At 46.9% G+C, this 27,307-nt stretch overlaps 3 protein-coding genes across 4 annotated transcripts; 2 read left to right on the forward strand and 1 right to left on the reverse strand.

Moving 5' to 3' along the window:
* Positions 1 to 12,811: 12,811 nt before the first annotated feature.
* On the reverse strand, positions 12,812 to 16,524 carry LOC123398925 (SEC12-like protein 1). Its single transcript, XM_045093367.1, has 10 exons — positions 16,029 to 16,524; positions 15,823 to 15,929; positions 15,499 to 15,631; positions 15,129 to 15,220; positions 14,750 to 14,849; positions 14,573 to 14,645; positions 14,382 to 14,502; positions 13,649 to 13,768; positions 13,264 to 13,334; positions 12,812 to 13,173 (listed from the first exon to the last, which is right to left on the reverse strand). Exons 1-10 carry the CDS (start codon positions 16,242 to 16,244, stop codon positions 13,085 to 13,087), a joined length of 1,122 nt encoding a protein of 373 aa, XP_044949302.1. The 5' UTR covers positions 16,245 to 16,524; the 3' UTR covers positions 12,812 to 13,084.
* Positions 16,525 to 19,657: 3,133 nt separating this feature from the next.
* Positions 19,658 to 22,209, forward strand: LOC123452777 (phosphatidylinositol transfer protein 3-like). Its single transcript, XM_045129491.1, has 3 exons — positions 19,658 to 19,981; positions 21,217 to 21,512; positions 21,625 to 22,209. The coding sequence occupies exons 1-3, from the start codon at positions 19,877 to 19,879 to the stop codon at positions 21,977 to 21,979; spliced, it is 756 nt and encodes a 251-aa protein (XP_044985426.1). The 5' UTR covers positions 19,658 to 19,876; the 3' UTR covers positions 21,980 to 22,209.
* A 240-nt stretch (positions 22,210 to 22,449) lies between these two features.
* LOC123452776 (OVARIAN TUMOR DOMAIN-containing deubiquitinating enzyme 4-like) lies at positions 22,450 to 25,922 on the forward strand. Of its 2 annotated transcripts, none has more exons than XM_045129488.1 (7): positions 22,450 to 22,748; positions 23,389 to 23,906; positions 24,046 to 24,167; positions 24,253 to 24,293; positions 24,406 to 24,504; positions 24,963 to 25,160; positions 25,536 to 25,922. In XM_045129488.1, the coding sequence occupies exons 2-6, from the start codon at positions 23,408 to 23,410 to the stop codon at positions 25,111 to 25,113; spliced, it is 912 nt and encodes a 303-aa protein (XP_044985423.1). In that variant the 5' UTR covers positions 22,450 to 22,748; positions 23,389 to 23,407; the 3' UTR covers positions 25,114 to 25,160; positions 25,536 to 25,922. The 2 variants fall into 2 exon arrangements, with proteins under 2 accessions (XP_044985423.1, XP_044985424.1); XM_045129489.1 differs by lacking the exon at positions 22,450 to 22,748 and adding an exon at positions 22,757 to 22,920.
* The last annotated feature ends 1,385 nt before the right edge of the window (positions 25,923 to 27,307 follow it).

Raw genomic sequence — 27,307 nt, forward strand, 5'->3', positions numbered from 1 at the left:
AATATTCCGTTATAAGGGTTGGGTTTGAGGGTTCTAGTCTTTGCCCCAACCCCAACCCTTAAAACTGTCATTTGGCATTGCATAATTTTCACTAGAAAAACATAATAAACCTTCAAACAAACACGGAAATAAAGATCATTGATGCATGGTTTAATAGTTTTTACATCACACAATCATCATCTTCCCCCTCTCATCGGCACCATCACCAAAAAGTTGCACTTGGCGCCATTTCCTAGACCACTTCCACGTCCATCCACACCGCCATCGCCACCACCACTCATCGCAGTGTCACCTCGAAGAGTAGAGGACGCACCACGGAATATCCTCTTCCTCTCTGCGATGTCCTCCTTGTAGTCCTTCCACCATTGCAATTGTTCTTGATCCATGTCCTTCTTGGACATCATCATGTGCTGCTTCTCTTCCACCATGAGTTCTTTCCATACCTTTGCCTCTTTCACCTTGATCATCCTCTCCTCCAAGTCGGCCTTGCGCTTTGCTTCTTCACGTTTTGCTTCAACTTGTGCAAGCTTGACCTCTTTCTTCTTCTCGGTGATAAGAATCTTCGTCTCCAATGTCTTCCTTGTCAATTCCTCTCTTGCCTTCATCATTTTCTCCATCTTCTCCCTTAGGCTTGATGCCTCTCCTTCCATCTTCACCCTTTGCTTGCCCTTCTTGGTTCCCTCGGGCTTGCCCAAGTTCCTCTCCTTCTCCTCATCTTCACTATGTCGGCCACCTCCTCCTCGTCATCCCCTTCATCCTCCTCATCTTCCTCAACCTCCTCAACAAAGGGTCCTAGAGGCAGCGGCGGGAGGAGGTTCCGCGACGGCGGCGGCCGGGGCCGCGGGCTTCTTCCGCGCCGCAACCTTCTTCCGCTTCAGGGTCGCACCGGCGGCCTTGGAGGAAGCCCCTCGCGGCCCGCGGGAGGAGACCTTCGGTCGGCTCTTCTTGACGGTGGCCGGGGCGGGGACGGAGGCCGGGGCGGGCGCGACGGCCGGGGCAGGGATGGTGGCCGGGGCGGGAGCTGGGGAGGCGGCAGGAGGCGGGGCGAGGCCCGCCCGCCGCCGCTTGGCCCCGACGTGGGTCGCCGCCACCGCGTCGGCCACAGGGCGGGGCGGGCACGGCAGGGGGCGGGGCGAGCGCTGCGGCGGGCGGTGCGGGTGCGGCGGCGGCCGGGGTGGGCGGGGTGGGCGCGGCAGCCGGGGCAGAAGCCTCCATGGCGGCGACGACGCGGGAGGAGCTGGGGAGGCGGGGCAGTTTTCCCTCCCGCGCGATGTGGGAAGAGGAGTGCGGGTTGGGGGCAGTCCCCCCCCCCCCCAACCCTCACTTCTACAGGCTGGAAAGGGGTTTGAGGGCTGGACCTCTAAATTTTTTTACGGGTTTAAGGGTTTAAGGGTTCTAGTCTACGTCATTTTTTGATGAAAACTGTAAAAAAAACGTTTTTTTTAAGAGTTTGAGGGTTTGAGGGCTCTACTAGAGATGCTCTAAGAGCAAGTCTAGTAGAACCCTCAAACCCTTAAAACAAAAACCAGTTTTAAGGGTTGAGAATTGCACATTTTTGACACCTTTAAGGGTTGAAAAACAGGGGCAAAGACTAGAACCCTCAAACCCATTCCGTTATAAGGGTTGGGTTTGAGGGTTCTAGTCTTTGCCCAACCCCAAACCTTAAAACTGTCATTTGGCATTGCATAATTTTTACAAGACAAACATAATAAACCTTCAAAAAAACACGGAAATAAAGATCATTGATGCATGGTTTCATAGTTTTTACATCATACAATTATCATCTTCTCCCTCTCATCGGCACCATCACCAAAAAGTTGCACTTGGCGCCATTTCCTAGACCACTTGCACGTCCATCAAGCACCTCCATTGGAGTCATCCACACCGCCATCGCCACCACCACTCATCGGAGTGTCACCTCGAAAAGTAGAGGACGCACCACGGAATATCCTCTTCCTCTCTGCGATGTCCTCCTTGTAGTCCTTCCACCATTGCAATTGTTCTTGATCCATGTCCTTCTTGGACATCATCATGTGCTGCTTCTCTTCCACCATGAGTTCTTTTCATACCTTTGCCTCTTTCACCTTGATCATCCTCTCCTCCAAGTCGGCCTTGCGCTTTGCTTCTTCACGTTTTGCTTCAACTTGTGCAAGCTTGACCTCTTTCTTCTTCTCGGTGATAAGAATCTTCGTCTCCAATGTCTTCCTAGTCAATTCCTCTCTTGCCTTCATCATTTGCTCCATCTTCTCCCTTAGGCTTGATGCCTCTCCTTCCATCTTCACCCTTTGCTTGCCCTTCTTGGTTCCCTCGGGCTTGCCCAAGTTCCTCTCCTTCTCCTCATCTTCACTATGTCGGCCACCTCCTCCTCGTCATCCCCTTCATCCTCCTCATCTTCCTCAACCTCGTCAACAAAGGGTTCTAGAGGCAGCGGCGGGAGGAGGTTCCGCGACGGCGGCGGCCGGGGCCGCGGGCTTCTTCCGCGCCGCAACCTTCTTCCGCTTCAGGGACGCACCGACGGCCTTGGAGGAAGCCCCTCGCGGCCCGCGGGAGGAGACCTTCGGTCGGCTCTTCTTGACGGTGGCCGGGGCGGGGACGGAGGCCGGGGCGGGCGCGACGGTCGGGGCAGGGATGGTGGCCGGGGCGGGAGCTGGGGAGGCGGCAGGAGGCGGGGCGAGGCCCGCCCGCCGCCGCTTGGCCCCGACGTGGGTCGCCGCCACCGCGTCGGCCACAGGGCGGGGCGGGCACGGCGGCGGGCGGGGCGGGCGCTGCGGCGGGCGGTGCGGGCGCGGCGGCAGCCGGGGTGGGCGGGGTGGGCGCGGCGGCCGGGGCAGAAGCCTCCATGGCGGCGACGACGCGGGAGGAGCTGGGGAGGCGGGGCAGTTTTCCCTCCCGCGCGATGTGGGAAGAGGAGTGCGGGTTGGGGGAAGTCCCCCCCCCCAACCCTCACTTCTACAGGCTGGGAAGGGGTTTGAGGGCTGGACCTCTAAATTTTTTTACGGGTTTAAGGGTTTAAGGGTTCTAGTCTACGTCGTTTTTTGATGAAAACTGTAAAAAAAACGGTTTTTTTAAGAGTTTGAGGGTTTGAGGGCTCTACTAGAGATGCTCTAAGAGCAAGTCTAGTAGAACCCTCAAACCCTTAAAACAAAAACCAGTTTTAAGGGTTGAGAATTGCACATTTTTGACACTTTTAAGGGTTGAAAAACAGGGGCAAAGACTAGAACCCTCAAACCCAACCCTTATAACGGAATATTCCGTTATAAGGGTTGGGTTTGAGGGTTCTAGTCTTTGCCCCAACCCCAAACCTTAAAACTGTCATTTGGCATTGCATAATTTTTACAAGACAAACATAATAAACCTTCAAACAAACACGGAAATAAAGATCATTGATGCATGGTTTCATAGTTTTTACATCATACAATTATCATCTTCTCCCTCTCATCGGCACCATCACCAAAAAGTTGCACTTGGCGCCATTTCCTAGACCACTTGCACGTCCATCAAGCACCTCCATTGGAGTCATCCACACCGCCATCGCCACCACCACTCATCGGAGTGTCACCTCGAAAAGTAGAGGACGCACCACGGAATATCCTCTTCCTCTCTGCGATGTCCTCCTTGTAGTCCTTCCACCATTGCAATTGTTCTTGATCCATGTCCTTCTTGGACATCATCATGTGCTGCTTCTCTTCCACCATGAGTTCTTTTCATACCTTTGCCTCTTTCACCTTGATCATCCTCTCCTCCAAGTTGGCCTTGCGCTTTGCTTCTTCACGTTTTGCTTCAACTTGTGCAAGCTTGACCTCTTTCTTCTTCTCGGTGATAAGAATCTTCGTCTCCAATGTCTTCCTAGTCAATTCCTCTCTTGCCTTCATCATTTGCTCCATCTTCTCCCTTAGGCTTGATGCCTCTCCTTCCATCTTCACCCTTTGCTTGCCCTTCTTGGTTCCCTCGGGCTTGCCCAAGTTCCTCTCCTTCTCCTCATCTTCACTATCATCCATCCTAAGCATTGCCGACTTCTTGAGTGCGGTCTCTTGATCCCTCAACTTCCACTTGTCAAAGGTTTGAAGAATTGCCCAAGCATGCTTAAATGGGAATGGCTTGATCCTACAATAGTTGTCCTCGATCCTGTGCCAATATCTTTTACCGGTTTGATCGGTGCCGGTGGTTGCATCCATCCCCACAGATGCCCAAGCACGAACCAAGAGGATATCTTCCGCTTCGGTGTAGTTTGTCGACCGCGCGTGTGGGCGGGAAGCGGCGGTGAATGCCTCCTCCCCTATCTCGGCCACCTCCTCCTCGTCATCCCCTTCATCCTCCTCGTCTTCTCCAACCTCCTCACCAAAGGGTTCTAGAGGCGGAGCCCCGAGGTCCACCTCCGCGTCTTGAAGGAGGTCCATGAACGAGGTTAGGTTTGCCATTTCCTCGAACACCTCGTGCACGGCGGGAGGAGGTTCGGCGACGGTGACGACCAGGGGCGCGGGCTTCTTCCGCGCCGTGACCTTCTTCCGCTTCGGGGATGCGCCGGCGGCCTTCGAGGAAGCCCCTCACGGCCCACGCGAGGAGACCTTCGGTCGACTCTTCTTCGCGGGGGCGGGCTGGACGGTGGCCGGGGCGGGCGCGGCAGCGGCCGGGGCGGGAGGAGGCGGTGCGAGGCCCGCCCGCCGCCGCTTGGCCCCGACGTGGGTCGCCGCCACCACGTCGGCCACGGTGGCCGGGGCGTGCGGGGCGGGGGCGGGGGCGGGTGGGGCTGGCGTGGCGGCGGCCTGGGCGGGTGGGGCCGGCGTGGGAGGAGGCGGTGCGAGGCCCGCCCGCCGCCGCTTGGCCCCGACGTGGGTCGCCGCCACCACGTCGGCCACGGTGGCCGGGGCGTGCGGGGCGGGGGCGGGGGCGGGGGGGGGGGGGGGGGCTGGCGCGGCGGCGGCCTGGGCGGGCGGGGCGTGCGCGGTGGCGGGCGGGGCTGGCGCGGCGGCGGCCTGGGCGTGCGGGGCGGCTGGCGCGGCGGCGGGCGGGGGCGAGGCGGCGGCCGGGGGATCCATGGCGGCGGGAGGAGCTGGGGACGGGCGGTTTTCCCTCCCGCGCTGGAGATGAAAAGGAGTGTGGGTTGGGATTGGGTTTGCCCTCCCAACCCTCACTTCTACAGGCTGGGATTCGGTTTGCAGGTTCGACCTTTAAATTTTTTTACGGGTTTAAGGGTTTAAGGGTTCTAGTATACGTCGTTTTGTCAACGAAAACTGTAAAAAAACGGTTATTTTTATGGATTTGAGGGTTTGAGGGTTCTACTAGACTTGCTCTAAGTAACTACTACTGCTACACAACATCTACATGGGCTAATACCATTAGGCTACTCCCAATGCTCCACCTTGTAGAGGTGCTAAGGCTGCCACATACTCCCTCCGTCCGCGAATAAGTGTACATATGAAAATTTTAGGATAAATTATAGAATGAAGTAAAAAACTGCATTGGGAAGATGCAAGATATCATCTCTCCCATCTTTAATTACTCCATACCCAATGAGCTAAGTGCATGTAAAAACTAAGAAGATCATGTGTTTAAGGCTGGTTGTAATGGGTAGTATCATATACTAGTATCATGCATATAATACTAGTTTATGATACCACATCCGTAATGCATAGTATCATATGTTACTCCCTCCGTCCCGGTGTATAAGTCATTCACGTAGTTTTAGGTCATCGATTTAAGAAATTAATTGTGTGTTATATGTTATGAAAAGTATATCATTAGATTTATACACGGATGTAGTTTCTAAATATATATTTTTTGTCACATATGATACATATTTAGATAGTTAAATTGTCGACCTAGAATTACGCGAATGACTTATTCACCGGGACGGAGGTAGTAGTATCATAGAGTAGTTCATTTATTGCCATGCAAGACACATACTAGCACATCATTTAATATGATACGGTATCATGATATGATACTCAACTCTCTCTTTCTTCATTTAATTTTATGCCACCTCATCAAAATTGGTTAGTTGGCATGCATGATACTACCTACGATACTACCATTAAGGGCAGCCTAATGTTATTGGTCTTGTTTACCATGTGATGGGAGAGAAGCATTTTTTTCTACTTTATAGTGCATTAGGAACATAGATGTACACTTTTTCATAGACAAAATTTAAAACTAAATGTACATTTATTCGTGGACGGAGGGAGTAGGTAAAAAATCTGATGTGACATGCTAATTAATAGAAGAGAGATGAGTGTGGTGACCTCAGAAAGAAACAATGCCAAGCGCGTGAACCTAGATAAACAATTAAATGAAGGAAATGCATCAATGCATGCACAACTTTAGTTGTAAAAGTATTAAATAAAGAGGCTTAGCTACAATAAGCTAAGCAACTATACAATGAAGACTTTAGTTGCTAAGCTATTTAATATGCTTAGCACCTCATCTTAACATCAATGTATTGAAAATGGCGGACTAAACTAAGCAACCACGTAAGTGGCACTGTCTTCTCTTAATTAGGAAACTGACATGGCCGTCCCTTTCACGATTCCCTGCATCGTTGGAGCCCGAGTGAGTACTAAACTACTAATTACTTCAAGTTGCAGCAGGGAGCTTACACGCACTACTGACAAACCTACTGACTAGTGACAGTTAATTAGCACTGGTGCATGTCAATCAATCCTGGGATGGTAACGGATTCCTCTGTGGTAGCCGCATGGCATGTGTATGCTGTTTGACGAATGACTCCACGAGGTTCGTTACAAACGGCTACAGTTCAGTGGGTTGCTGCTGATCTGATCAGCAGGATCCAAGAGTACGGTGGGGTTACTCCTGCCGCGTAACCCGCGATTGTCGACCTCGTGTATCAATCCAGTGGTTACCGCTACGGCAAGCTTCTTCCTGACAAGCTTCCAGCCTGACAAGTGGTTCATCAAGAAGTGGGACAAGATGAAAAGGGATTTTCTTTGGCGTGCAAATGATGGGAAAAGTTTGATGAACTGGAGAAGAGTGTGCTCTCCAAAGATATATGGTGGGCTTGGTGTCAAGGATATTTGCTGCTTTAGTAGGACACTTGGCTTGCGATGGGAATGGTTCAAATGGGCCGAAGAGGACAGACCATGGAAAGGAACACCGACACCCTGTGATGATGTTGATCGCCAACTTTTTGCTAGCTGCAGATCCCTGGAATTGGGAGACAGCAGTGTCGCGGTGTTCTGGACGGATCGTTGGCTCAATGGCAAGGCCCCTCAGCATTTGGCACCAGATATTATCAGATTGGCCAGATTCAAGAACTTGACAGTCAAAGAGGCGATGTGCAACGGGAGATGGATGCAAGGGCTGCAAAGGATGGATAACTCTGTCCAAATTTGCCAATTTGTCCGGTTGTGGGAGAAGTTGCAGATGGTTGCTCTTTCGAATCGAGACAAAGTATAGTGGATCATCGCGGCAAACGGAAGATGCTCCGCCTGCTCAGCTTATGAAGTTCAGTTTTCGGCAAGGATCGAGCAGCCCGGGATTGAACGAGTGTGGAGGACAAGGCTTGGGGGGAAAGTAAGGTTTTACATGTGCCTCCTGCTGCAAAATAGAAACTGAACTGCGGACAGGCTACAAGCCAGAGGTTAGCCACACAATGCATGTTACAGGCTATGCCATCAGTAATCTGAAACTGCTGAGCATCTCACGCTCCAATGCAGCTATGCGAGGGAGGTTTGGCACCAATTCCAGGGGACAAGCGATAGGATTTCGCAAGTGGTGTGCTCTGCAAACTCTGTTTCATATTGGTGGGAGAGTCGTTAAATGCATCACGGTGTGCCGGCCAAGACTGCTGAGGAGACGACTCTATCGACTATCGACATGCATTTTTTTTTAAAGAAAGATTACCCCTGACCTCTGCATCAATATGATGCATACCGCCTCTTTATTAAACAAATAAACAAAGTACGGATCCACATAGTCTCGAAAGAACGAATGATCGAAAATAAAATCAAAAATACCACAACCGACAAAATAGACCTAGATATCTACTCATCTATCCTATAAGTGGACTGCCATCCAAACTGGTTGAAGATATCCCGCGCTACCGTCTCCCATCGGGTAGACCCAGTAGCCAAAGGCTCCCTGGTTTTCGCAGGAGTGAGTAAGGACCAAGTACGGATCGATGCCGACGCTCTGTGTAGTACCTGCAAAAAATGTATGTTCGTATGTCTGTCAAATACCATATCGTTCCTACAGTTCCAAATAGCCCACAGAAGTGCACAAACTTCAATGTGAATATGTTTAGCAATAGTCGAATTAACTCCATCCAGCCACTTTCCAAGTAACGTATCGATGTTGTCCGAAGGTGTAATATTAAAGGCTATGCGAACAGTCTGCCAAAGAACTTTCGCGAGAGGACATTGGAGAAAGAGATGTGAAACATTTTCCTCATTATCACAGAAGCTACAAAGTAGTATTACCCTCTCAATTTTGTTTAGCCAGGTTGTCCTTGGTTAAAATCACCTTCTCGTGTACAAACCACATGAAGATCTTGATTCTTAATGGGACCTTTACTTTCCAAATGTTTCTGGTATTTGGGATTAAAATGGTATCAATAAGATCGAGATACATTGACTTAACTGTAAAAATCCCACTATTTTGTAAGCTTCCAACGCACCCTATCAGGTTCATTAGAGAGTTGTACACCCATGAGTCTTCTAACTAGGTGAAGCCAATCAGCCCATCGGTGTCCTACCAATGCCCTTCGAAAATGTATATTTAGAGGGTTAGATTGGAGTATTATGGAGACATACGCATCCTTTCGCTGTACAATATTATAGAGAGCTGGATATTGAGTAGCTAGAGGCATCTCCCCCAGCCACGAATCCTCCCAGAATCTAGTACCCTCTCCATTTCCGATAATGAATTTTGTTCTGTAAAAGAAGGATGACCTTACTTTCATTAATCCCTTCCAAAACGGTGAGTCATTGGGTCTTACATTTACCTGTGCAAGGGTCTTGGAATGTAGGTACTTATTACGCAGAATTTGTGCCCAAATTCCTTCTGTCTCTACTGACAGTCTGAACAACCACTTGCTCAGCAGACACCTATTCTTCACCTCTAGATTCTCAATTCCCAGACCACCTTGGTCTTTGGGTCTACAGATAATGTCCCATTTGGCTAACCTGTATTTCTTCTTGTCCCCATCTGCCTGCCAGTAAAGGTGAGTGTCAACATCACATTCATGCACTATAAAAAGGACACATCTATGATAATACATGTTTTTCGCAGTAGGTCACTTTTACTATCACACATGTACATCTGTGACGATTTTATGATAGAATCGAGATACTCATACATGTGTTGTCGGAGATGTGTTCCATGAGAATAGTCACTTTCTCATCACGGAAGTGACCATTTTCATGACGATAAATCACGCGTCATGGAAGTGTTTTCGTCAAGGGTAACTAAAACGTGGTAGCCACCGTAATGGGTCTTCCTTAAGCTATCGAGCGCAGGTTTTTGATACGATGGATGTTAACAGTCCCCATAAATCTCACGTGTCGGATACTCATTCTCCAACTGAGCAACGCGTCAGCTCAATCTATGACACGTGACATCCATCCAACATAGGATATGGGCCTATGAAACGACGACACATGACACAACCCAACAGTAGTGCGTCTAGCAAAAAAGGCGGGCCCATCTAGAGGCCCACAAGATTTAGGTAAAAGTTGGTAGACCATCCCACTAACAGCATGCTTGCAGATAGCCCCATTACAAGGATAACCCATAATAGAGGTGCCAATCCGGCATGTTGGCCATTGGACATCATTGCGGCTTATTTGTCAATTTTGGCCCGTTAACAACACAATATGGCTTTGGGCCCAATTATAACCAGGTGTGTTTTTCAGCCCGTTAAAGGTCCATGGTATACTAAGGCCATTTACCACCCGATGTTTCTTTTGCTTAGTTGTATGTGGTTCTATTGAACTATTTTCGTTAGGTGCGCCTTTCGGCATGTTAGCGGCCAATTGTAGAGTTTGGCCATTTGTAGTCCGAGCTGACATATGGCCTATTAACGGCTCATGTTTTCCATGTGACAGTACCAAGTCTGGTAAAGACCCGCATCATATATCAACCCATTTATGATCAAGCTTGCTTTCCGCCTCATGGTTTTCGTTGATTCAGTTTATAAAAAGCCCGGATCAAAAATCTAAATAAGTTGGTCCTAAGTATTTATTCTTTCATGAGAGTTCTTCTTGTTAAAAGAAAAAAAAAAGAACAAATTTCTACGAAGAAAGGCAAAAGAATCTATAACCAGCTGAGAGCCTGAGACTTATGTCAAATGGACACGCATGCATCATTTCATTTGTCCCGTGTGGTTGTCCTCATCCAAATTCTACGATTCCGGCGCATCGCATCAAGTGACCCGACTCATTTAAGACAGGAGAGCTAAGTTCTGGACTTTTTGTCGTGCGTTTCGTCCCATATTGGCAGGTCGACATTAGGTGACCTCGACCAATCTCTCCTGATCTTCAAGTCCCATGGCGCACACCACACACACAATAGAGCATAGTCAGGTTTCGGTCCATCCATGTTGAGCTAGATTCTTCGTGCGTCTACTTCTCATCCAAAGTTCAGGTAGATGTTGCTGCTAGCTAGTTCAACGTATGATCATGATGTCTCATTATTTTTGTAGGTGTCTTCGTCATGGACATCCATTTCTTGTGTGCACTTTGCCACTAGGAAGGAGTCATCATAGTCACACCCCAGATATCTACCAGCCCGAATTCACACATGATGTGCATGCGACCAAATCGGAGAAAGTGATCGCCACAAACAAAGTCGAACCACGAAGGGGAAAAAAGGAGCTCGAAATCCGCCGTAATTGAAAGTTGGGCTAGCTAGAGAACAAAATGTGGGTGAAGCACAAGCGCGCGCGCGCACACACACACACATGTGCATGTCAGTGTCACGTGCGAAAACGTTACTCACTCGGATATATAGAGGAAATGGATCCAAGTTTTTTCTAGCCTCCTAGCTGTATGTTATTGTAGAAGAGAGAGGCGCCAGCCGCGCTACACGACCACGAGGGGTCGAAAGAAGAGAAGATCATGCCTCAGTTTGAATGCGGATTGTAGATGGAAGGAACTAGTCCATGCTCAGGTTGTAAACTTGTAATTTGCCGATCGCTGTTTTGACCACGTTCTTTTTTCTTTCTTAGACATAGCTTTGCACTTATATGCCTTTTTTTTTACCAACATGTTTATTTATGTGGGTGTTTGTTGTGTGTATCCTAACTGTGAAGAGGTTGAGTGTGGTGTTCATCATGTTTGTATTCATATTCATTTGATGCTTCATTTTGAATCAGTGTCCATGCACGGGTTGGGCAACGAATCTCGGCAGCAGTCTCTCATTGCATGATGTAGTACTGCCTAATACGGTTTCCTCTAAAAAAAGAGGTGATTGAAATTGGGGTTGGAGAAAAACACGCTGAAACCAAAAGAGAATACATGGTTGCACGTCGCTCTTCACGGACGAAAACGTCGTTACTGACCGTAATAATCTTCAGAAGAGAGAGCCCCGCTGAAAGTAGACACGCAATTTTTCGAGGCATGCACGCTGAAAGGGAGCTGCAGTTCAGCGTGACAGGTGCCAGTAGGACGGCAGCTAGGTGGGTGGCGGGAGAAGAGAAGAGAATAGAGAGGCGCCGCACGACCACGATGGATCAAAAGAAGAGAAGCTTCTGCACCCGTTTGTACGTGCATTGTGGATGGAACTAGTCCAGCCGACGGCGAGCAAATCTTGGCAGCAGCCTCAACCTCACATCACATTATGCAGTGCCAAACTAATTGCGAACCCAGCAACAGACGAAACCAAGCTGGTAGGCGTGGCGTCACCGGCTGAAATTCACAGGCTCCCTCCCTAAACAGAGCAGCATTCTTGATCTAGAGGCACTGGCACAATGTCTTCTGTTTGGTTTTCTTTTCTCCGAGCAGTGCGATGCTGTTCATTCACGCGTGAATGGATGACGAGTCGCCTCCTGCATAGGTCCAACCGTCCAAGCAGTCACCACGAAGTAGCAGCCGAAGCAGGACTGTCACTGTCCCCTGACTCAAACACACGGACGGAGCTGTGGCTCCGCTTGCTCGGGGATACAAATGTTCACGCTTGCCGTTGGTGACCGCATGGCCACACGCTACACACAGCTCGCTTGCTCGCACAAATGTCACCTTCACACTTAGGCTTGGCACACCTGGTATCTCACAGATCATGAGGCAATGGTGATGTACCGGCGACGTCAGGTCTCCCAAACTCTCTGTATGATATCAGACCATGCTCCACGGAAACAGAAACAAAAACAATCACTGAGACGACGGTGTACATCCCGCTTATTATCTTCAGGACACAAGAAAAATTCAAGCAAGATCCCATGTGTAACAGTTTTGTTGTTTCGGGATATCTTTGAACTTGCTGACAAAAGCAAACAATGTTTCCCAGTGTAGCTCACACAACCTTGCCCTTGCGTTTCTGGTTTGGTTGTAGGGTGTGATGCTTCAAACTTCATTATTTTATTAGGCAAGCAAGGTGAAAACACTAGGCAGCAACACATCTCTACTTGTCATTTTGGTACGCATCACCAATACTGCACTGGACAGAATTGTCTGAATATGTGTAACCGCAATAAGTCGGAAGGGCCTTCGGTTTATGTTGGTTATACACACACGTCTCCATCGTCAAGGTGGAAACCCAAAGAAGTGAATTACTATGTCTGTTTAAGTTTTTGTAACTAACAAAACTGCCATGGGCAGACTGTTTTCTTTGCCAAGGATGTCAGAGTGATTACAGCAGAGGAGACACATGCTAAATAAACTGTATAAAGCACAGCGATGAGAATTCATTACACGGTGTACAACAATGTGTTTCCGAGGACTAGAACAATGGCTATTTCAAACACAAAACTATTTGATCATAGGATGCAAAGGGCTCACGGGGAAGGCATTGCGTCAAAAAACAGCGGACACTGAAAATTATCAATGTTAGGCATGCCGACGATGTTACCGTGAACTCTGATCATCAGAATTCAGACACCCGAGGACCTTTGCTCTGGAATGCGCACCCTAGGGGGTTACACCAGGTTTGTGTGCTTGAAGAACGTGTAGAACAGGATTGCTGACACCACGAAGAGGCTCAAGAATACCAGCCAGATTTGCCAAACTGCAATGTGGAAAGCATACACCGGAAATCAGTAAAGCTCTACTTATGCGCAACATGCAAGAGCACCATCTACAACATGTTTGTATGTACCTCTCCAGTCGGCAGGGACGTCGAGCTTCGTTATCTCTGCTCCCCATTGGTTCGACATGGAGATCACAATCCTGCAACATCAGCGAACAAGAGGTCATTCAGTGCTTTCATTCAAGTTTGGAGTAATCTCCAAGTGAATAGCTTAAGGAAGGAATCTGAGTTTACTATGAACAAATACTGAACTAGTTACTACTCCCTCCGTCCCATAATATAAGAGAGTTCTTTACACTATACTAGTGCCGAAAACGCTCTTATATTATGGGGACAGAAGGAGTACTTCACTAGTTTGGCAGTGTTTCAGGAAGACAATTTATATATAAGAACATTTGTTCTGGATACAGTCAGAGATCAGGATTAAGCAGTTAGGTTCATAAATTACCATTACCTTTCAGTAGGGCAGAATTCAATGGAGGAAACTGGGGAGCCAAGGTGAACCTTCTTGATCATGTGAGAAACTTGCATGCTCTTTACATCGGCAACACAACAGTCACCATCGCAGCTTCCTCTAGATAAAAATAAAAAAATGAAGCTTGTAATTCCCTCTGTAAACTCAGTTGAGTGGTAATATATTCAGGTGGGGAAGATCTCCCCCCAGGTGACCGTTCAAAAAACAAAAGATGAAAAAATATATCCATGTCAGTACCACTTCAGTACCAAAAGAATGATGATGCGTCGATGTTGAAGGCTCAACAGATTTAGACAAGCACGTTAAATCGAACGATGAACAAGTAGCATGACATACAGACAAGCTCCTTTTGTTAAAAAATGTACGCAGAATAGCAGATAATTGGTTTGTTTCAGTAAAATGATTGTTTCAGAGCCTGATAATGGCTTTATGAGGTGACCAACCAACATGTTGTTCAGTCAACTGGACACACCTCAGGTACTAATGCTGCAGCTTTCGCCATGTTCCATAAAGATGCAATGAAAAGTAGAAAAAGATGGATTGCAGCTGAGAAGTGTGAGGAACGACGATTCATAAATTGTTTGAACTCTTGGAAAGGAATAGCTATTCTGAATAACCTCGACTTTGGCGATGCAGGTATGCCTAGAAATGCTAAATATAGAAGTATTTCCAGAGTCAATATTACATGAGATGTACCATATCATCCACTTACAGTGCGAGATACATCCCATCCAAGCTAACCGAAAGTGTGGAGATGGGCTTTCGCAGGAGTCTTTTGTATCCAATTCTCTTCCAGTTACTTATGTTCAAAACCATAGTAACGGTATCATTTCCTATTTCATCAATAAATGTTCAATGAAGGTTGTCCGGTGTTGCATTTCTTGACATTATCGACGTGATTACCTTTTACAAGTGTGCAAAACAGGAAAGGTTTCTTTCCATCCCTTGAAAAGCGGCAACACTCAATCTTCTCATCCTGTAAAGCATTTACAAGAAGAAATGTAAACAGTATGGTCAAATAACCAATCGAGTTTAAAGTTATTGTAAAGCGAATAATACATGGATTTTAGCACACTATACCGAAGATCTAGTCAAATTTACGAGTGGAGCTCCCTCATCAATCTTCCATATTCTTGCAGAACCATCAGTCGAAGTTGATACTAAATACGCTGAATCCAAGCTACATAAGAAAGAGGCATTTCAGGATTGAATATGCTACCAAAAAGAGCTTACTTTGTAATTAAATGAACAAATAGCAATTGGTTAATTTGCTAATTGCCCAAATTAGTAGCGAGGATCTCTTGTGAAAAAGTGTATACTGAACTATCAAGACACACCCAACAGCTTTGGTATGTGCAATTTATCAGATCCTATTAATCTACGAGGTAATAATCATTTTGTCGATTAATGCAATACCATTCTTAAAACAAAAAGTGTCTATTTTCATAGTTTCATTCACCTGATGTCCATGTCCCGGAAGGATTTATGAGCTTTAGGTTCATCCAAAAGCACACTGAGATTTGGCCAGTGAAATATTCTTAGATGTCCATCCTGTTTTAGTGGGATAATAATAGGAAAGTCTAGTTAGGAACTCAAATTTGTGATTTGCAGAAGCTGAAGTTCAGAATGCAATGATAATTTACAGTTCATACGGATCGAAACATGTCATCAAAAGTTGCATAACTTTTCCTACATTAAAAAGTTACATAACTCTGAACAGAAGAGACTTAACAACTAGCAGTACATGATAAGCAGTAGGCGAGTCGTATGATTTGTATACAGTAAATGCACGAGAGAAAAAAAAAAAGCAAAGCGAAATGGCCTGATACCTCACCACCAATAGCAAACTTAGTACCATCAGTACTGAATGCCAAACATCGCTGAGGCCCAACTGATTGGAGCGGCGGAGAATCTCTCGACACAAAGTTGATACAGAAGTCATCATAGAGCAGCTTGAACAGCCTGCAAATGTGATGGAATGATTGTCTTATCCAGGCGAACTTGAGAGTATGGATGAAAGAAGGGACACTGAAATGCAGGTGATGTACATGAAGAGAAAAGGAAAGGGTTCAATTTCTGCTACCATACTTGTATTCTCCCCTACTGGCATTCAGTTAATGTTATCGAGTCTGAAGCCACTAGCACGTACGCACCTGCAGCCTTTGGCGGTGGCGCAGACGAACTCGTCGCCGGCGGGGTGCACGGCGATGGCGCTCGGTGTGTCCGCATCGGCTCCTTCCTCGCCCATCACGACCCTGAGCTGCAAGATTCATTAAACCCGCGGTCAGAGACCCGGCAGTAGCAGCAGCAGCAGCAGCAGGCGCCGCCGAACCCCGCGCGCCCAGCGCGCTCCGCTCACCAGGGGCTCGGATTCGGAGTCGAGTGCGCACGCCGCGGTGTCGAAGGCGAGGAGGTCGAGGAATGGCGGGGACGAGGGAGTGGCGCCGCGGCCGTACACCACGAGGAGACTGCGGCTGCCGGACACGGACGGCCCGGCGCGCGGCCTGCGTATCCACGCCGCGCAGGTCACCTTCCCGGCCACCCCCGCGGGAGGCCCCTCGCCGTCGCCCGCCATGGGAACCAACCAACTGTGGCGGCGGATTTCGGCGCCGGCACGAGCTCGGAGCTTCGGCGAATCGTACAGGCGTCTCCGGTCGTGGTTCTCCTCTCCTCTCCTGCCCGCCCTTGGTGCTTGCGGTGTATCTTTGTCGTGCCGCCGCGGTGCGCGTTGGAGGCGTCCGGCGCGGGCGGAGAGTGCGACGGAAGGGAATCGTTTCGTCTGGGGGCAGACGGCGGGATATTCTCAGGCCGGCAGCGCGTCACCGCCAGCGCCAGGCCAGGGCGATGGCATTGCCAGCGCTCTGTCAACTCCGTCCTGATCGATGCCAGCGACACCCATGGCGCCCAGCCCAGTTCAGCTTGCATCCTTCCACCTTCCAGTCCCGCCGGCGCCAGTAGCCCAGTACCATCTCTCGCTTTTTATTTTAACAAGATAAAAATGCAGATGACCCATCTTCTTTGACATTTTCCACACACAAAATATGTACTGCCCAAGATAAGTGTTTTTAACTTAGTACAATTTCTTATGAAATTAATAACAAATCAGACGACCTTGAAGCAGTGAAGATGATTCATATTGAAGATATATATATATTTTTTAGAAGGAGGAAACGAGCCCCGGACTCTGCATCAATTGAAGATATGAATAGATCAAAATATGCTTTTCCGCTAAAGTTTGATCGAGTGTAATTCTTATATTACTCATGTTGTGCGCAGCAAAAATAATGCTAGTCACTTTTCGGTAAATTTTGAACGTTCACAATGACAAACTATTATGTGGCTTGAATCGGGTCCTGATGAACTCCTCGGCATTGCCGGTTGATGGTAACCCTGGATTGTTTTGAGTAATATAAGAAGTATTATCCTGCAAAAATCAAAAACATTTAATTTGAGAAAAAGAAAAAAATATTTAACATATTGTTAAAAGTGAATGTTTGTATTCGCTGGATGCGCATCACGCACATCCTTATCCCAGCACGGCTCGTTGTCGGCTCGTTCATGTCGAACATAAGAAGATTTTGGCTACATAACTTGTGCACCAAGGAGTCTTGTAGAGATAAGATAGGATCTAGTTTAAACCTTAATATCTTTTATCTATATTTTCAGTTGTAATTAGATTAAACCCTATATCTATTTGCCTTGATCTTCAAGATGTACTTTAAACACGTATGCACTATCCAGGGTTCGGTGCCCCTGCTATATAACATGCAACACGTCCCTCACATCGAGGTAAGAAGTTTCCGCAACTCGCACATGGTATACAGAGCCCTTCCTCCACCTAAACATCTAGCTTTCAGTCACCATTAGTGCCATAGCCATGTCTTCCTCCAGATCCTCCCAACCAAACCTCAATGGCCAGGTCACGGAGAAACTTACCCGCACCAATTATGTCCTGTGGCGCGCACAGATCGTGCCACAGCTAAGAGGCATCGGCGTCTTCGGATACGTCGACGGATCCTCACCGGAGCCGACCGCAACCCTCGTCTCCACTCATAAAGACGGAAGGCCACTAATAAGTCTCAAACGTATCTATAATTTATGCTTGTTCCATGATCTTTTGGGTGACATTGTTATATGTTTTGCTATACTTTTATATCTTTTTACACATATTTGGACTAACCTACTAACTCAATGCACCCCGTGCCAGTTTGTGTCTTCTGATGTCTTTTTTGCAGGGACTTTTATCCAAATTTCAAGAGTCCCAAAAATCCCGAGAAAATATATAAAAATCAGCGTGACGGAAGCTTCCGGAGCATCAAAGGTGGGCCAGAGGGGAGTCAGGGGCTGCCCAGGCGGCCTCCCTGCGCGGCCTGGCCCCTGGCAGCGCCCACAGGTCGCCTGGGTGGGTCCCACCTCCTCTGACGCCCTCCTTCGGCCTATATTTACTCCTCCGGTCGGAAACCCTTCCATCAGATCCAGAATCACGAATTTCTCCATCGTTCCGCCGTCGCAGCGCTTCCGAGATAGGAAGCGTCAAGAGACCTCTTTCCGGGATCCTGCCAGAGGGAGGATTGACCTCCGGAAGCTTCTCCACCACCATGGACGCTTTCCTGACGTGCCGTGAGTAGTCCTTCCATGATCAGTAACTATGTGATGTCTTCTCTCCAATCTTGTGCTTCAATGATTAGCCCTTGTGAGCCGCCCTACATGATCAAGGCATCTATGTAATTTTCCCGCTATTTATTGATTTGAGCGAGTAGTAGATTGTGATGAGTTATATATTTGATTATCCTTTTATATTATGTTCTATAGTGATTCATGCATGTTCTTCGTTGCTCTTTATTGATTTGGCCGAGTAGTAGATTGTAACTCCAAGAGGGAGCGTTATGCATGATTGTGGGTTCATGCCCCCTGATGTCTAGCTTAAGTGACAGAAACATGAGACTAGGAGATGTGCTGTTGCCACCAGGAAAAAAAAGTCATCTATTTGAAAAAAGTTCATATCTTTTAAAAAAGGTTCATCAATTTTAAAAAACACTCGTTGAAATTGAAAAAATGTTCATCTAATTTGATAATAGTTCATTAAATCTACAAAAACATTAAATTTGAGTTCATAGAAACTTTAAAAAACATCATGTATTTTTAAAAAAAGTTCATTAAATTGAAAACAAAGTTCATAAACCTTGAAAAAGTTCATCAATTTTTAAACTCAAATTTCATAGAAGGACTACTCACGGCACGTCCGGAAAGTTCGTCAATATTCAAAAAGTTCATAATTTTTTTAATACTTTAAAAAAGGTTCATCGATTTTCAGAGAAAACTTAATTAATTTAATAAAATGTTCATCGAAATTTTAGAAAAAATCACCGTAGAATTTCCAAAGAAAAATGTCATTCAATGTCTAGATGGAACGGTCCATTTAAGAGGGATGCAGACGCCTGTTTACAAAATGCATATTAATTGACGCCTGTAGTGCTAAATAGGAAATGCCGAGGAATTCTCATCCGTTTCGTCAACAACGTTACCTTGACTTCGTTGGTGCTCCGGAGATCAAGAGCCGGCATCCAGCTTTGTTCATGGCGTGCCGTCTGCGAGTGAGGGAGGACGATCGCGTGGATGTAACTACGCACCTGTGTTATTATTATTTTTTCGAACCGGGCTTTCTCCCCTTTCCATTACTTTCATAACGGAAATACAATGTTTTGGCACCTGTGTCATTTTAAGGACGGTTATTACATAAGGCTTGAACGACTTTACTAAATGGCCTTGACGTCGTGAAAATAAACAGCGGGTAACGTGCTGCACCAATCTGAATTAATTTGCTACAGATATGGATATCCGACGAGACGTGGATGGGCTTTTAGTTCGAAGAATCGAAGGAGGGAAGCGTACGGTTGTAAGTCCCTCTCACTTTCCGCCCCCCATGAATAGCCGGCGAGCGAGCGGTGCCGGTGAGTAGGTGACGCGGCAGGTTGGCGTCGATTTCAGTTCCACCCGACTCGATCCGACCCCATGGAGACGAAACAGCACCTCACGGCCTTTGCACATACCCATATATCTCTCTCACTCCTCCTCCCTGCCGGAGCTCCCTGCTCTCGGTCTTGGTCTCGGCGTAAATCAAGCAGCCCGGACGCTCTCTAGCCAGCACTACAGCAGCCATTAATTGGAGTCCGGCTGATCGATTGAGGAGGCCGGGCGGCGGCATACATGGATCGCGGTGCTGATGAGCAGGGCGGCCATGGCGACGCGGCGGAGTGGAAGAAGGTGGCTGAGCTTAGGGCCGTCGTCGAGGCCCAGGACCCCGCTGCCAAGGTACCACTGACCATCTCCTTCCTCCTCATCACCTGTTGCCTGACTTTTGATCGATTCTCTTCCTCCCATAGGCCGTATAGCAGCTAGCTTAATTAGCTCACACCTTATTTCTCGGTTCAGATAATCCGTTTCCTCTCTTAGTAGCAATCAATCAGCCATTACATCTTAATTACACAGACTGGTGAGATCACAGCTCGACTTGTGCTTCGACTGTGAGTGCATGGCTAAGCAACTGACACCAAGCTACTAGAGTGTAGAGGTGTTCAGGTTAGGAGACACGTACTCCCTCCGTCTGGAATTACTTGTGGCAAAAATAAATATAAATGAATATATCTAGAACTAAAATACATCTAGATACATTCGTTCCTCATACAAGTATTTTTGAACGGAGAAAGTACATACGTATTGTGACCAGGTCATCCAACCACCAGATCAGAATCTATCTGATCCACACTGCTGGTCAAGTCGGTCCGCGAGTGGTTGCCGGTCGCTTAAAGGCGTTGATGACATGAGACGAACACGCTCTTTGGTCCGAGCTAACTAGCCACATACATACTACGGCCACGACGCCCGTACCATACCTACCCTGCCTTAATCTCGCTTCGACCGATTAACCGTAGTAGCATAACCCTATCTGCATATGCAATAATAACAGGGTAAAACGTTGAACTGGTAGGGATGATCGAAACGAAACCCTAGAAGCACACAACTATGTACCCCGTCTCATAATATAATACTCCCTCCGTTCCTAAATATAAGTCTTTTAAGCGATTTTACTAAAGGTCTACATATGGAGCAAAATGATTGAATCTATATTCTAAAGTATGTCTATATATATCCGTATGTAGTCCACTAGTGAAATCTCTAGAAAGACTTATATTTAGGAACGGAGGGAGTAGCTTTTTTTGGCACTACACTAATGGAAAAGCACTCTTGTATTATGGGATGGAAGGAATAGTTCTTTGCGAAGTATACAACCCGATTGCCCAAATGACCGATAACCTTTTATAGAACCTATTTCCTCTGGTTCACAAGGGTTGCAGATATTTTCAATCATATACATTTCAACCAACAAAATGTGAGTTATATATCATCACGGAAATCATACCATTAAATTATCAACTCAATTAATGTATTCAAAGTAATAAACCAGCTAATATACCTTTCAGGAGGAAGGTATATTATGTGCTGACATTGCCCCCATCTTTGATCCTCCCATACATACATACACGCAGGAGGAAGACGACTTTGCTCTGCGGAGGTTCCTACGAGCTCGGGACCACAACATCAGCAAGGCGTCGGCGATGTTCCTCAAGTACTTGAGCTGGAAACGCGTCGTCAAGCCTGGCGGTTCCATCACCGACGAGGAGGTGCGCGGCGAGCTCGTGCAAGAGAAGCTCTATATGCAGGGCATCGACAAGAAGGGACGTCCGTTGGTGTACCTCTTCCTCGCCCGCCACTTCCCCGCCAAGCGTGACCTCGACGAGTTCAAGCGCTACGTCGTCTACATCCTCGACAACACCTGCACCAGGTATATTATATAGGTTCAGTTAGTTGAATGCATGAGCAATCTGACCAGTTAACTGTGGTTATATACATTGATTGATACGCATGCACGTGTGTCGGTATGTACGTTGAAACAGGTTGTCGGCTGGACAGGAGAAGTTTGCGGTGGTGGTGGAGCTCCGGGGTTGGGGGTACGCGAACTGCGACATCCGTGCGTACGTGGCGGCGCTGGACATCATGCAGAGCTACTACCCGGAGCGGCTGGGGCGGGCGCTCCTGATCCACGTGCCCTACGTGTTCATGGCGGCCTGGAAGATGCTGTACCCCTTCATCGACGACAAGACCAAGGAGAAGTTCGTGTTCGTCGCCGACAAGGACCTCGACGCCACGCTCCGTGACTCCGTCGACGAGTCCCAGCTGCCCGAGGAGTACGGCGGCACGCTCGAGCTCCAGGGCTACAACGATTCGTCACGGCCGTCGCCGTGCAATTAACTATGGATGAATGGTATGAGCATGGACGGGCACCGGTCCACTTGATCTTGCACCGTGTTTCTTGAAAACTTGTTTTGAACACAGTACATACGCGAGCGCTCGTATGAACGCGCATACACCTTCTAGTAATGATACCTGGACGTGCAATGCAATGCATGCTGACTGTACATGTACCTGGCCAGTGTGCCGTGTATACACCGATAACGGACGGGTGGTCCGGTGCTCTTTTTTTTTTTTTTTCTCTGCGCAGGCAGGAGGAGCATGCACTCCAGGGGAGTGTCAGCCATTCGGCCTGCCCGCGGAATTAGCCCAATCGCCAGCGTTTGGTGTGTAGAGCTGAAGTGGGCCATAAATTCTCCCGAGCCCGAGTGTATGGCCCAGTTTAGCTCCACATATAATAAAGCCCATCCATGACTTACCTCTTACTCGTCCTGGTTGGTTCTGGAATATATATTTCTCAAAAGGAAAAGAAAAAAAAGGTCGGTTCTGGAATCCTCTGGAGCCTGGGTAACCCGAGCTCGCCGCTTTGCTCCCATCCCCCTCTTCCTCCTCCCGCTGCCGCCATTGCTCCGGCTCCAAGCAAACGCCCGCTCCCTTTGGTTCGTTGTCCCGCCTAAGCGCTCATCCTTTCTCCTCGCCCTCACTTCTCCCCACCGCCCAAGGAAGGGGGAGGCAAATCTCGTAGGCGTGAACCCCGCCCGTCCGTCCCCAGCTCCTCCTCCCCGTCCGCCTGCGTCATCGCGAATTATCGCTTCCTCGAATTACGTCGGTAATGCCTGCCGCTTCTGTCTCGTATACCTGTTGTTGCTGATCTGCATTACTATTTCGCAAGAATTTGGATTTCGTTCATGGCGCGGCGGCATTATTCGGAGGAGATTTTGCCTGCGTTTTGCTGCATCTTTTAGTAGAACGGCGGCGCGGGGCGTTCTTTCTCTCTGCTGGTATGAATGTATGATTGGCATGATGCCGTCTTGGATGTGGTTCTTGTTAGCATCTGAATGTTGGGCAGCACGCTTTACCGATAATACTTTGCTTTCTCTGTTTCTTATGTCTGGGAATTACGACTCAGTTTTTCGTGTTTCTTCGATATGACATGAATCTGAATCATCTAGAGCAAGAAAGGGATACCACGTGCTGTGTTGTTTACTAGGCAATCAAGCCTGTTAGTCCACAACTTTACTATGGGAGAATGCTCAGAGTACATATGTGCAGTTATCTTAAATACTTGTTCTGGACAGTGTTTCGGCTCAACACACTTAATTCCTCGTTTTTACCTTTGAGTAGATGTCAACTAGGCTAGGATTGAGTAGATGTTACTCTGTATCATGATCATTACTGTTTTAATTTCTAAACCAGTCGTATCATGTTCTACTACTAGTTCTTATTGTCATTTGTCTGCATATGTACAGCTGATACTATTTGAGCTGGATGCGGCTCTATTCACCTGCAATCTGTGCGCGGCGATCTTCCTCAAGTAGTATGCATGCTCATTCCAATCAGTTTCAAGGAGGACCCACACAGAGCATGGTCTTATGGAAGTGCTCCCGACCGCACTCAAGCCGCTCTCATATGACATTGGGCTTAGCTGATTCTTCTCGTAACAAGAACACAAGATCTTCTGAAGCGCAGAGTCTGAAGTACTTTGTCAGCTTAGTTGGCCGACGATTGCGTTGCGGATTATCAACCAGAGAAGGCAGTCTAAGTGTAAAGCTCGACGTGCTTTCACCCGACAGAATTTCGGGTACTGGTTTGAAATGGAGAGGTGTGCATCAAAAGATAGGAGCTACGGCCGGTGGACTCTGCTTTGGCTTTTCAGTTTCAGGGATCGCAAAAGCTGAGATGCCTGTGGACAGAAAGATCAACTGTGCAGAAACTTCAGCATCAACTTCTCATGGGAAGAAAGTCTACACGGATTATTCTGTCACCGGTGAGAAATGCATTTGTGTTGGGCTTAATAATTGCTTTTGTTAAAGGAAAATAGAGTGCACTTACAATATATATTTTTTGTGGACATTTCAGCATGACACTAAGCTACTACTTGTGACTGTTTTACCTTGATTTGCTAGGCATTCCAGGAGATGGGAGATGCTTATTCCGCTCCGTGGTTCATGGGGCATGCATCCGCTCAGGGAAACCTATACCTAATGAAGATCTTCAGAGAAAGCTGGCTGATGAATTGAGGTCAATGGTATGTCTGGTGTTTCTAGGTATTTTGTTCTCTAAAGCTGCTATTGCTTTTCATTCTCTAAAGCTTCTAATCCATCATTGTAAAGGTTGCCGATGAATTTGTCACTAGACGGGAAGAGACTGAATGGTTAGTTGATGCACATTCTTACTGTTATGTTTGCTCCTCTGTTTTTAAAATGTGAATAAGACGTGGATAATTATTATTGATACATTTCGAACTGTTGCATTTCGTTTGACAGGTTTGTTGAGGGCGATTTTGATACATACGTTTCCCAGATTAAGCAGCCACATGTGTGGGGTGGTGAGCCAGAACTGTTCATGGCTTCACATGTTCTTCAGTAAGTAATTAGACCTGTTATGCATTCCTCTTCATGGATACCAAGGGTGGCTACCAGCAATAAAATATGAAGGCTCACTTATGTTTTGTTAGCTAATATTTATATCCTCGTAGCTAAATAGCTTAATGAAAAGAGTACATGTAGTGCAAATAATTCACTCTTTATTTTATCTGTGACCTTTTCCAACTATGTTTATATCACATCATTTACAAAGAACGTATACCATTAGGGATAATAAAAAAAATCTTAGGAATTGTTCAAAATAGATGGAGTAGGCAACATTCAATGAAGTTGGCTAAATTCTGGCGATAGTTAAAATTAGATAGCAAAGAATTTCTCATGTTAATGCAAGGAAAAAGGTTCCATTTTGATTTGATGTATGTCCAGTCCTTCAGTTAACATGCACTTAGCAGTACTGCACATGGAGTAATAAGGACACCATTACTTCGTTTACACAGGATGCCAATAACTGTGTACATGCGTGATGAAGATGTGGGTGGTTTGATAACCATTGCTGAGTATGGCCAAGAGTACGGTAAAGAGGATCCAATACAAGTTCTGTATCATGGTTTTGGCCATTATGATTCCCTACAGATTCAGAAGACATAGGGGTCCAAAGACAAGAACATAGAATTTGGGAGTTCGAGATTCAGAAGGTAAGGCCAAAGTATTCTGGTTTCAAGTTTTCCAATGTCGACGTATTGGTGAGAAAGCGGGAGTAATTGTTATATATCCTCAGTGAGAAGTATTACTAAGCTTTGCAGCATTATTAGCTGAGTTGAAAAGAACAAACTTCACATTAGGTTTTCCATAATAATGTAGTGATGAGTAAGAAATCACGAATCAGGAGAAAACCGACCACATGACTGTACCTCATATGATCGTATCTCTCCCTTCTTTCAGACAAATCTAGTCTAGTGCACCTATAACATATCTATAATAACAAGTTATGAATCCTGAACCTCTTATGTAGATACCGTTTCCCTTCTGTAAAAAGTAAGTATCCTTGAGGCTGAACTTATTGTTGGCAGGCACCGTTGCAAAAGCATTTGATCGTGTGCGATAGCCTGGAGCCTGGATGACTTTGTCCGCAAGCACATGCTCGTAGAAGATGACAAGAGATTCCGTTATCTGTATGAAGCCGCACGAAGGAGCAAAATTTGGATGGGAGAGGACTAAATCCTGTTGTTATGTTGTTGTTCATGTACTCACCGTAGGGTGTAGGTTGCAGATATGACTTTGATGTAATCTCTACTGCTGTGGCAATAAAAAATGGTGGCGGATCAGTGATACTATCTTCCCACCTTCAGATGCTGATAGACGAATAACAAGCACTACCTTTGCTAGCCGCAAGTTGTGCACATCATTGTAAATCATCAGTAATGTATTCCCTCCGTTACTAAATATTTGTCTTTTTAGAGAGTTCACTATAAACTACATACGAATGTATATAGACATAATTTAAAATATAGATTCATTTTTTTTCTTTTGTATGTACTCCCTCAGTTCCTAAATATAAGTCTTTTTAGAGATTTCACTAAAGGACTACATACGAAGCAAAATGAGTGAATCTAAATTCTAATGTATGTCTACATACATCCGTAGAAACTCTTAAAATACTTATATTTAGAAACGGAGGGAGTAGTTCATAGTTGAATCTTTAAAAATTAGACAAATAATTAAGAACGGAGCGAGTATAAAAGTATTTCTGGCGGCCATCAACATTATTATGAAGTAGAGCATTTTAGTCGTAACATAGGGTTCGGTCATCTGTACCTTCATGTATATAAGACGATCTTTGGTGAGAAGGAACAAAACGCTTGTAACGAGTGCCCCTTCTCTCAAATGAGTTAAAATTATATTGTAGTATGTTTTTTTATCTCTAGCTCACCAAGAGTAGAACAGGAATTAATTTGTGAGAGACATTAGGTCCTTTTAAGAAATGCTGGTTTATGTGGAAAACCGGCCGGCCAGGTGGGAGCGGTTTTCTCTTTCCTTTTTCTAATCTCTCTTTCTTTTTATGCAGCAGCAGCAGCAGCAGCAGCATTTTATCGAGCACTCACCCTGCACACCGACGGCAACGGGCGGGGGCGGGCGACGCTGCCGAGCTGGAAGCCATGCGTCTCCCGCCACCTCCACGTCGACCCCCTTCTTTGCCATGGCGCGCGTGACGAGAGGCTGGCCGAGCACGAACGGCGAAGCCCTCCACCCTCCACGCCACACCCATTGTGCGTCACGTCCCAACTCTGCCACCTGCCGCACCCACCCCACCTCCACCTCCACCTGGACCATGCATTGCAGGCCACGAGTTGGACGCTCAAGTGGGAGTCCGTGAACGTGGTGAAGCCGCTGCTGTGCAGCATGACGAGCAGGGGCGAATTTACCGTCCGGGCACCCTGGGCACGTGCCCCGGCTCGACGACGGCGATTTTCTGAACTATATCTAGCTTTCCAAGGTATTATATACATAAAAATCGCGATAGAAAATACGTGCAGTGTTTTAACTGGGCCTGCCTGGGTGTTTTTCATACAGTTTGGGTACCCTTGTGGACAACGTGTATTACAAGGGCCACAAGGACCAGTTTTTTTTTTTTTTGCGTCAAAATTTCAGAGCTTTATTGATGAAAAGTGTTCGCTGGGCAGTCAGCCAAAAGGCTGCTCACCAGAAAACTAGGAGTTTCAGTAAACCAGCTTCCGGTAGCGTTTCTTATGCAAGCATACTTGGCACATAGATGCGCTGGACCGTTTGCTGCTCTTAATACATGCTGAATTACAAAAGAGGAAAAAGTAAGAGAAAGCTCTTC

This window comes from Hordeum vulgare, chromosome 5H (genome assembly GCF_904849725.1).
Source record: "Hordeum vulgare subsp. vulgare chromosome 5H, MorexV3_pseudomolecules_assembly, whole genome shotgun sequence".
NCBI classification, from domain to species: Eukaryota; Viridiplantae; Streptophyta; class Magnoliopsida; order Poales; family Poaceae; genus Hordeum; species Hordeum vulgare.

Bases quoted from the DNA above. Each gene is read 5' to 3' on its own strand.
- LOC123452776 (XM_045129488.1), top strand. From the start codon at position 23,408: ATGCGGCTCTATTCACCTGCAATCTGTGCGCGGCGATCTTCCTCAAGT. The intron at 24,168-24,252 runs GTATGTCTGGTG...ATCATTGTAAAG, and splicing joins CTGATGAATTGAGGTCAATG to GTTGCCGATGAATTTGTCAC. The intron at 24,505-24,962 runs GTAAGTAATTAG...TCGTTTACACAG, and splicing joins ATGGCTTCACATGTTCTTCA to GATGCCAATAACTGTGTACA.
- LOC123398925 (XM_045093367.1), bottom strand. From the start codon at position 16,244: ATGGCGGGCGACGGCGAGGGGCCTCCCGCGGGGGTGGCCGGGAAGGTG. The intron at 14,850-15,128 runs GTGAATGAAACT...TTTCTTATGTAG, and splicing joins TTCCGGGACATGGACATCAG to CTTGGATTCAGCGTATTTAG. The intron at 13,174-13,263 runs GTACATACAAAC...TCCACATTGCAG, and splicing joins CGTCCCTGCCGACTGGAGAG to TTTGGCAAATCTGGCTGGTA.
- LOC123452777 (XM_045129491.1), top strand. From the start codon at position 19,877: ATGGATCGCGGTGCTGATGAGCAGGGCGGCCATGGCGACGCGGCGGAG. The intron at 19,982-21,216 runs GTACCACTGACC...ACATACACGCAG, and splicing joins CCCAGGACCCCGCTGCCAAG to GAGGAAGACGACTTTGCTCT. The intron at 21,513-21,624 runs GTATATTATATA...ACGTTGAAACAG, and splicing joins CTCGACAACACCTGCACCAG to GTTGTCGGCTGGACAGGAGA.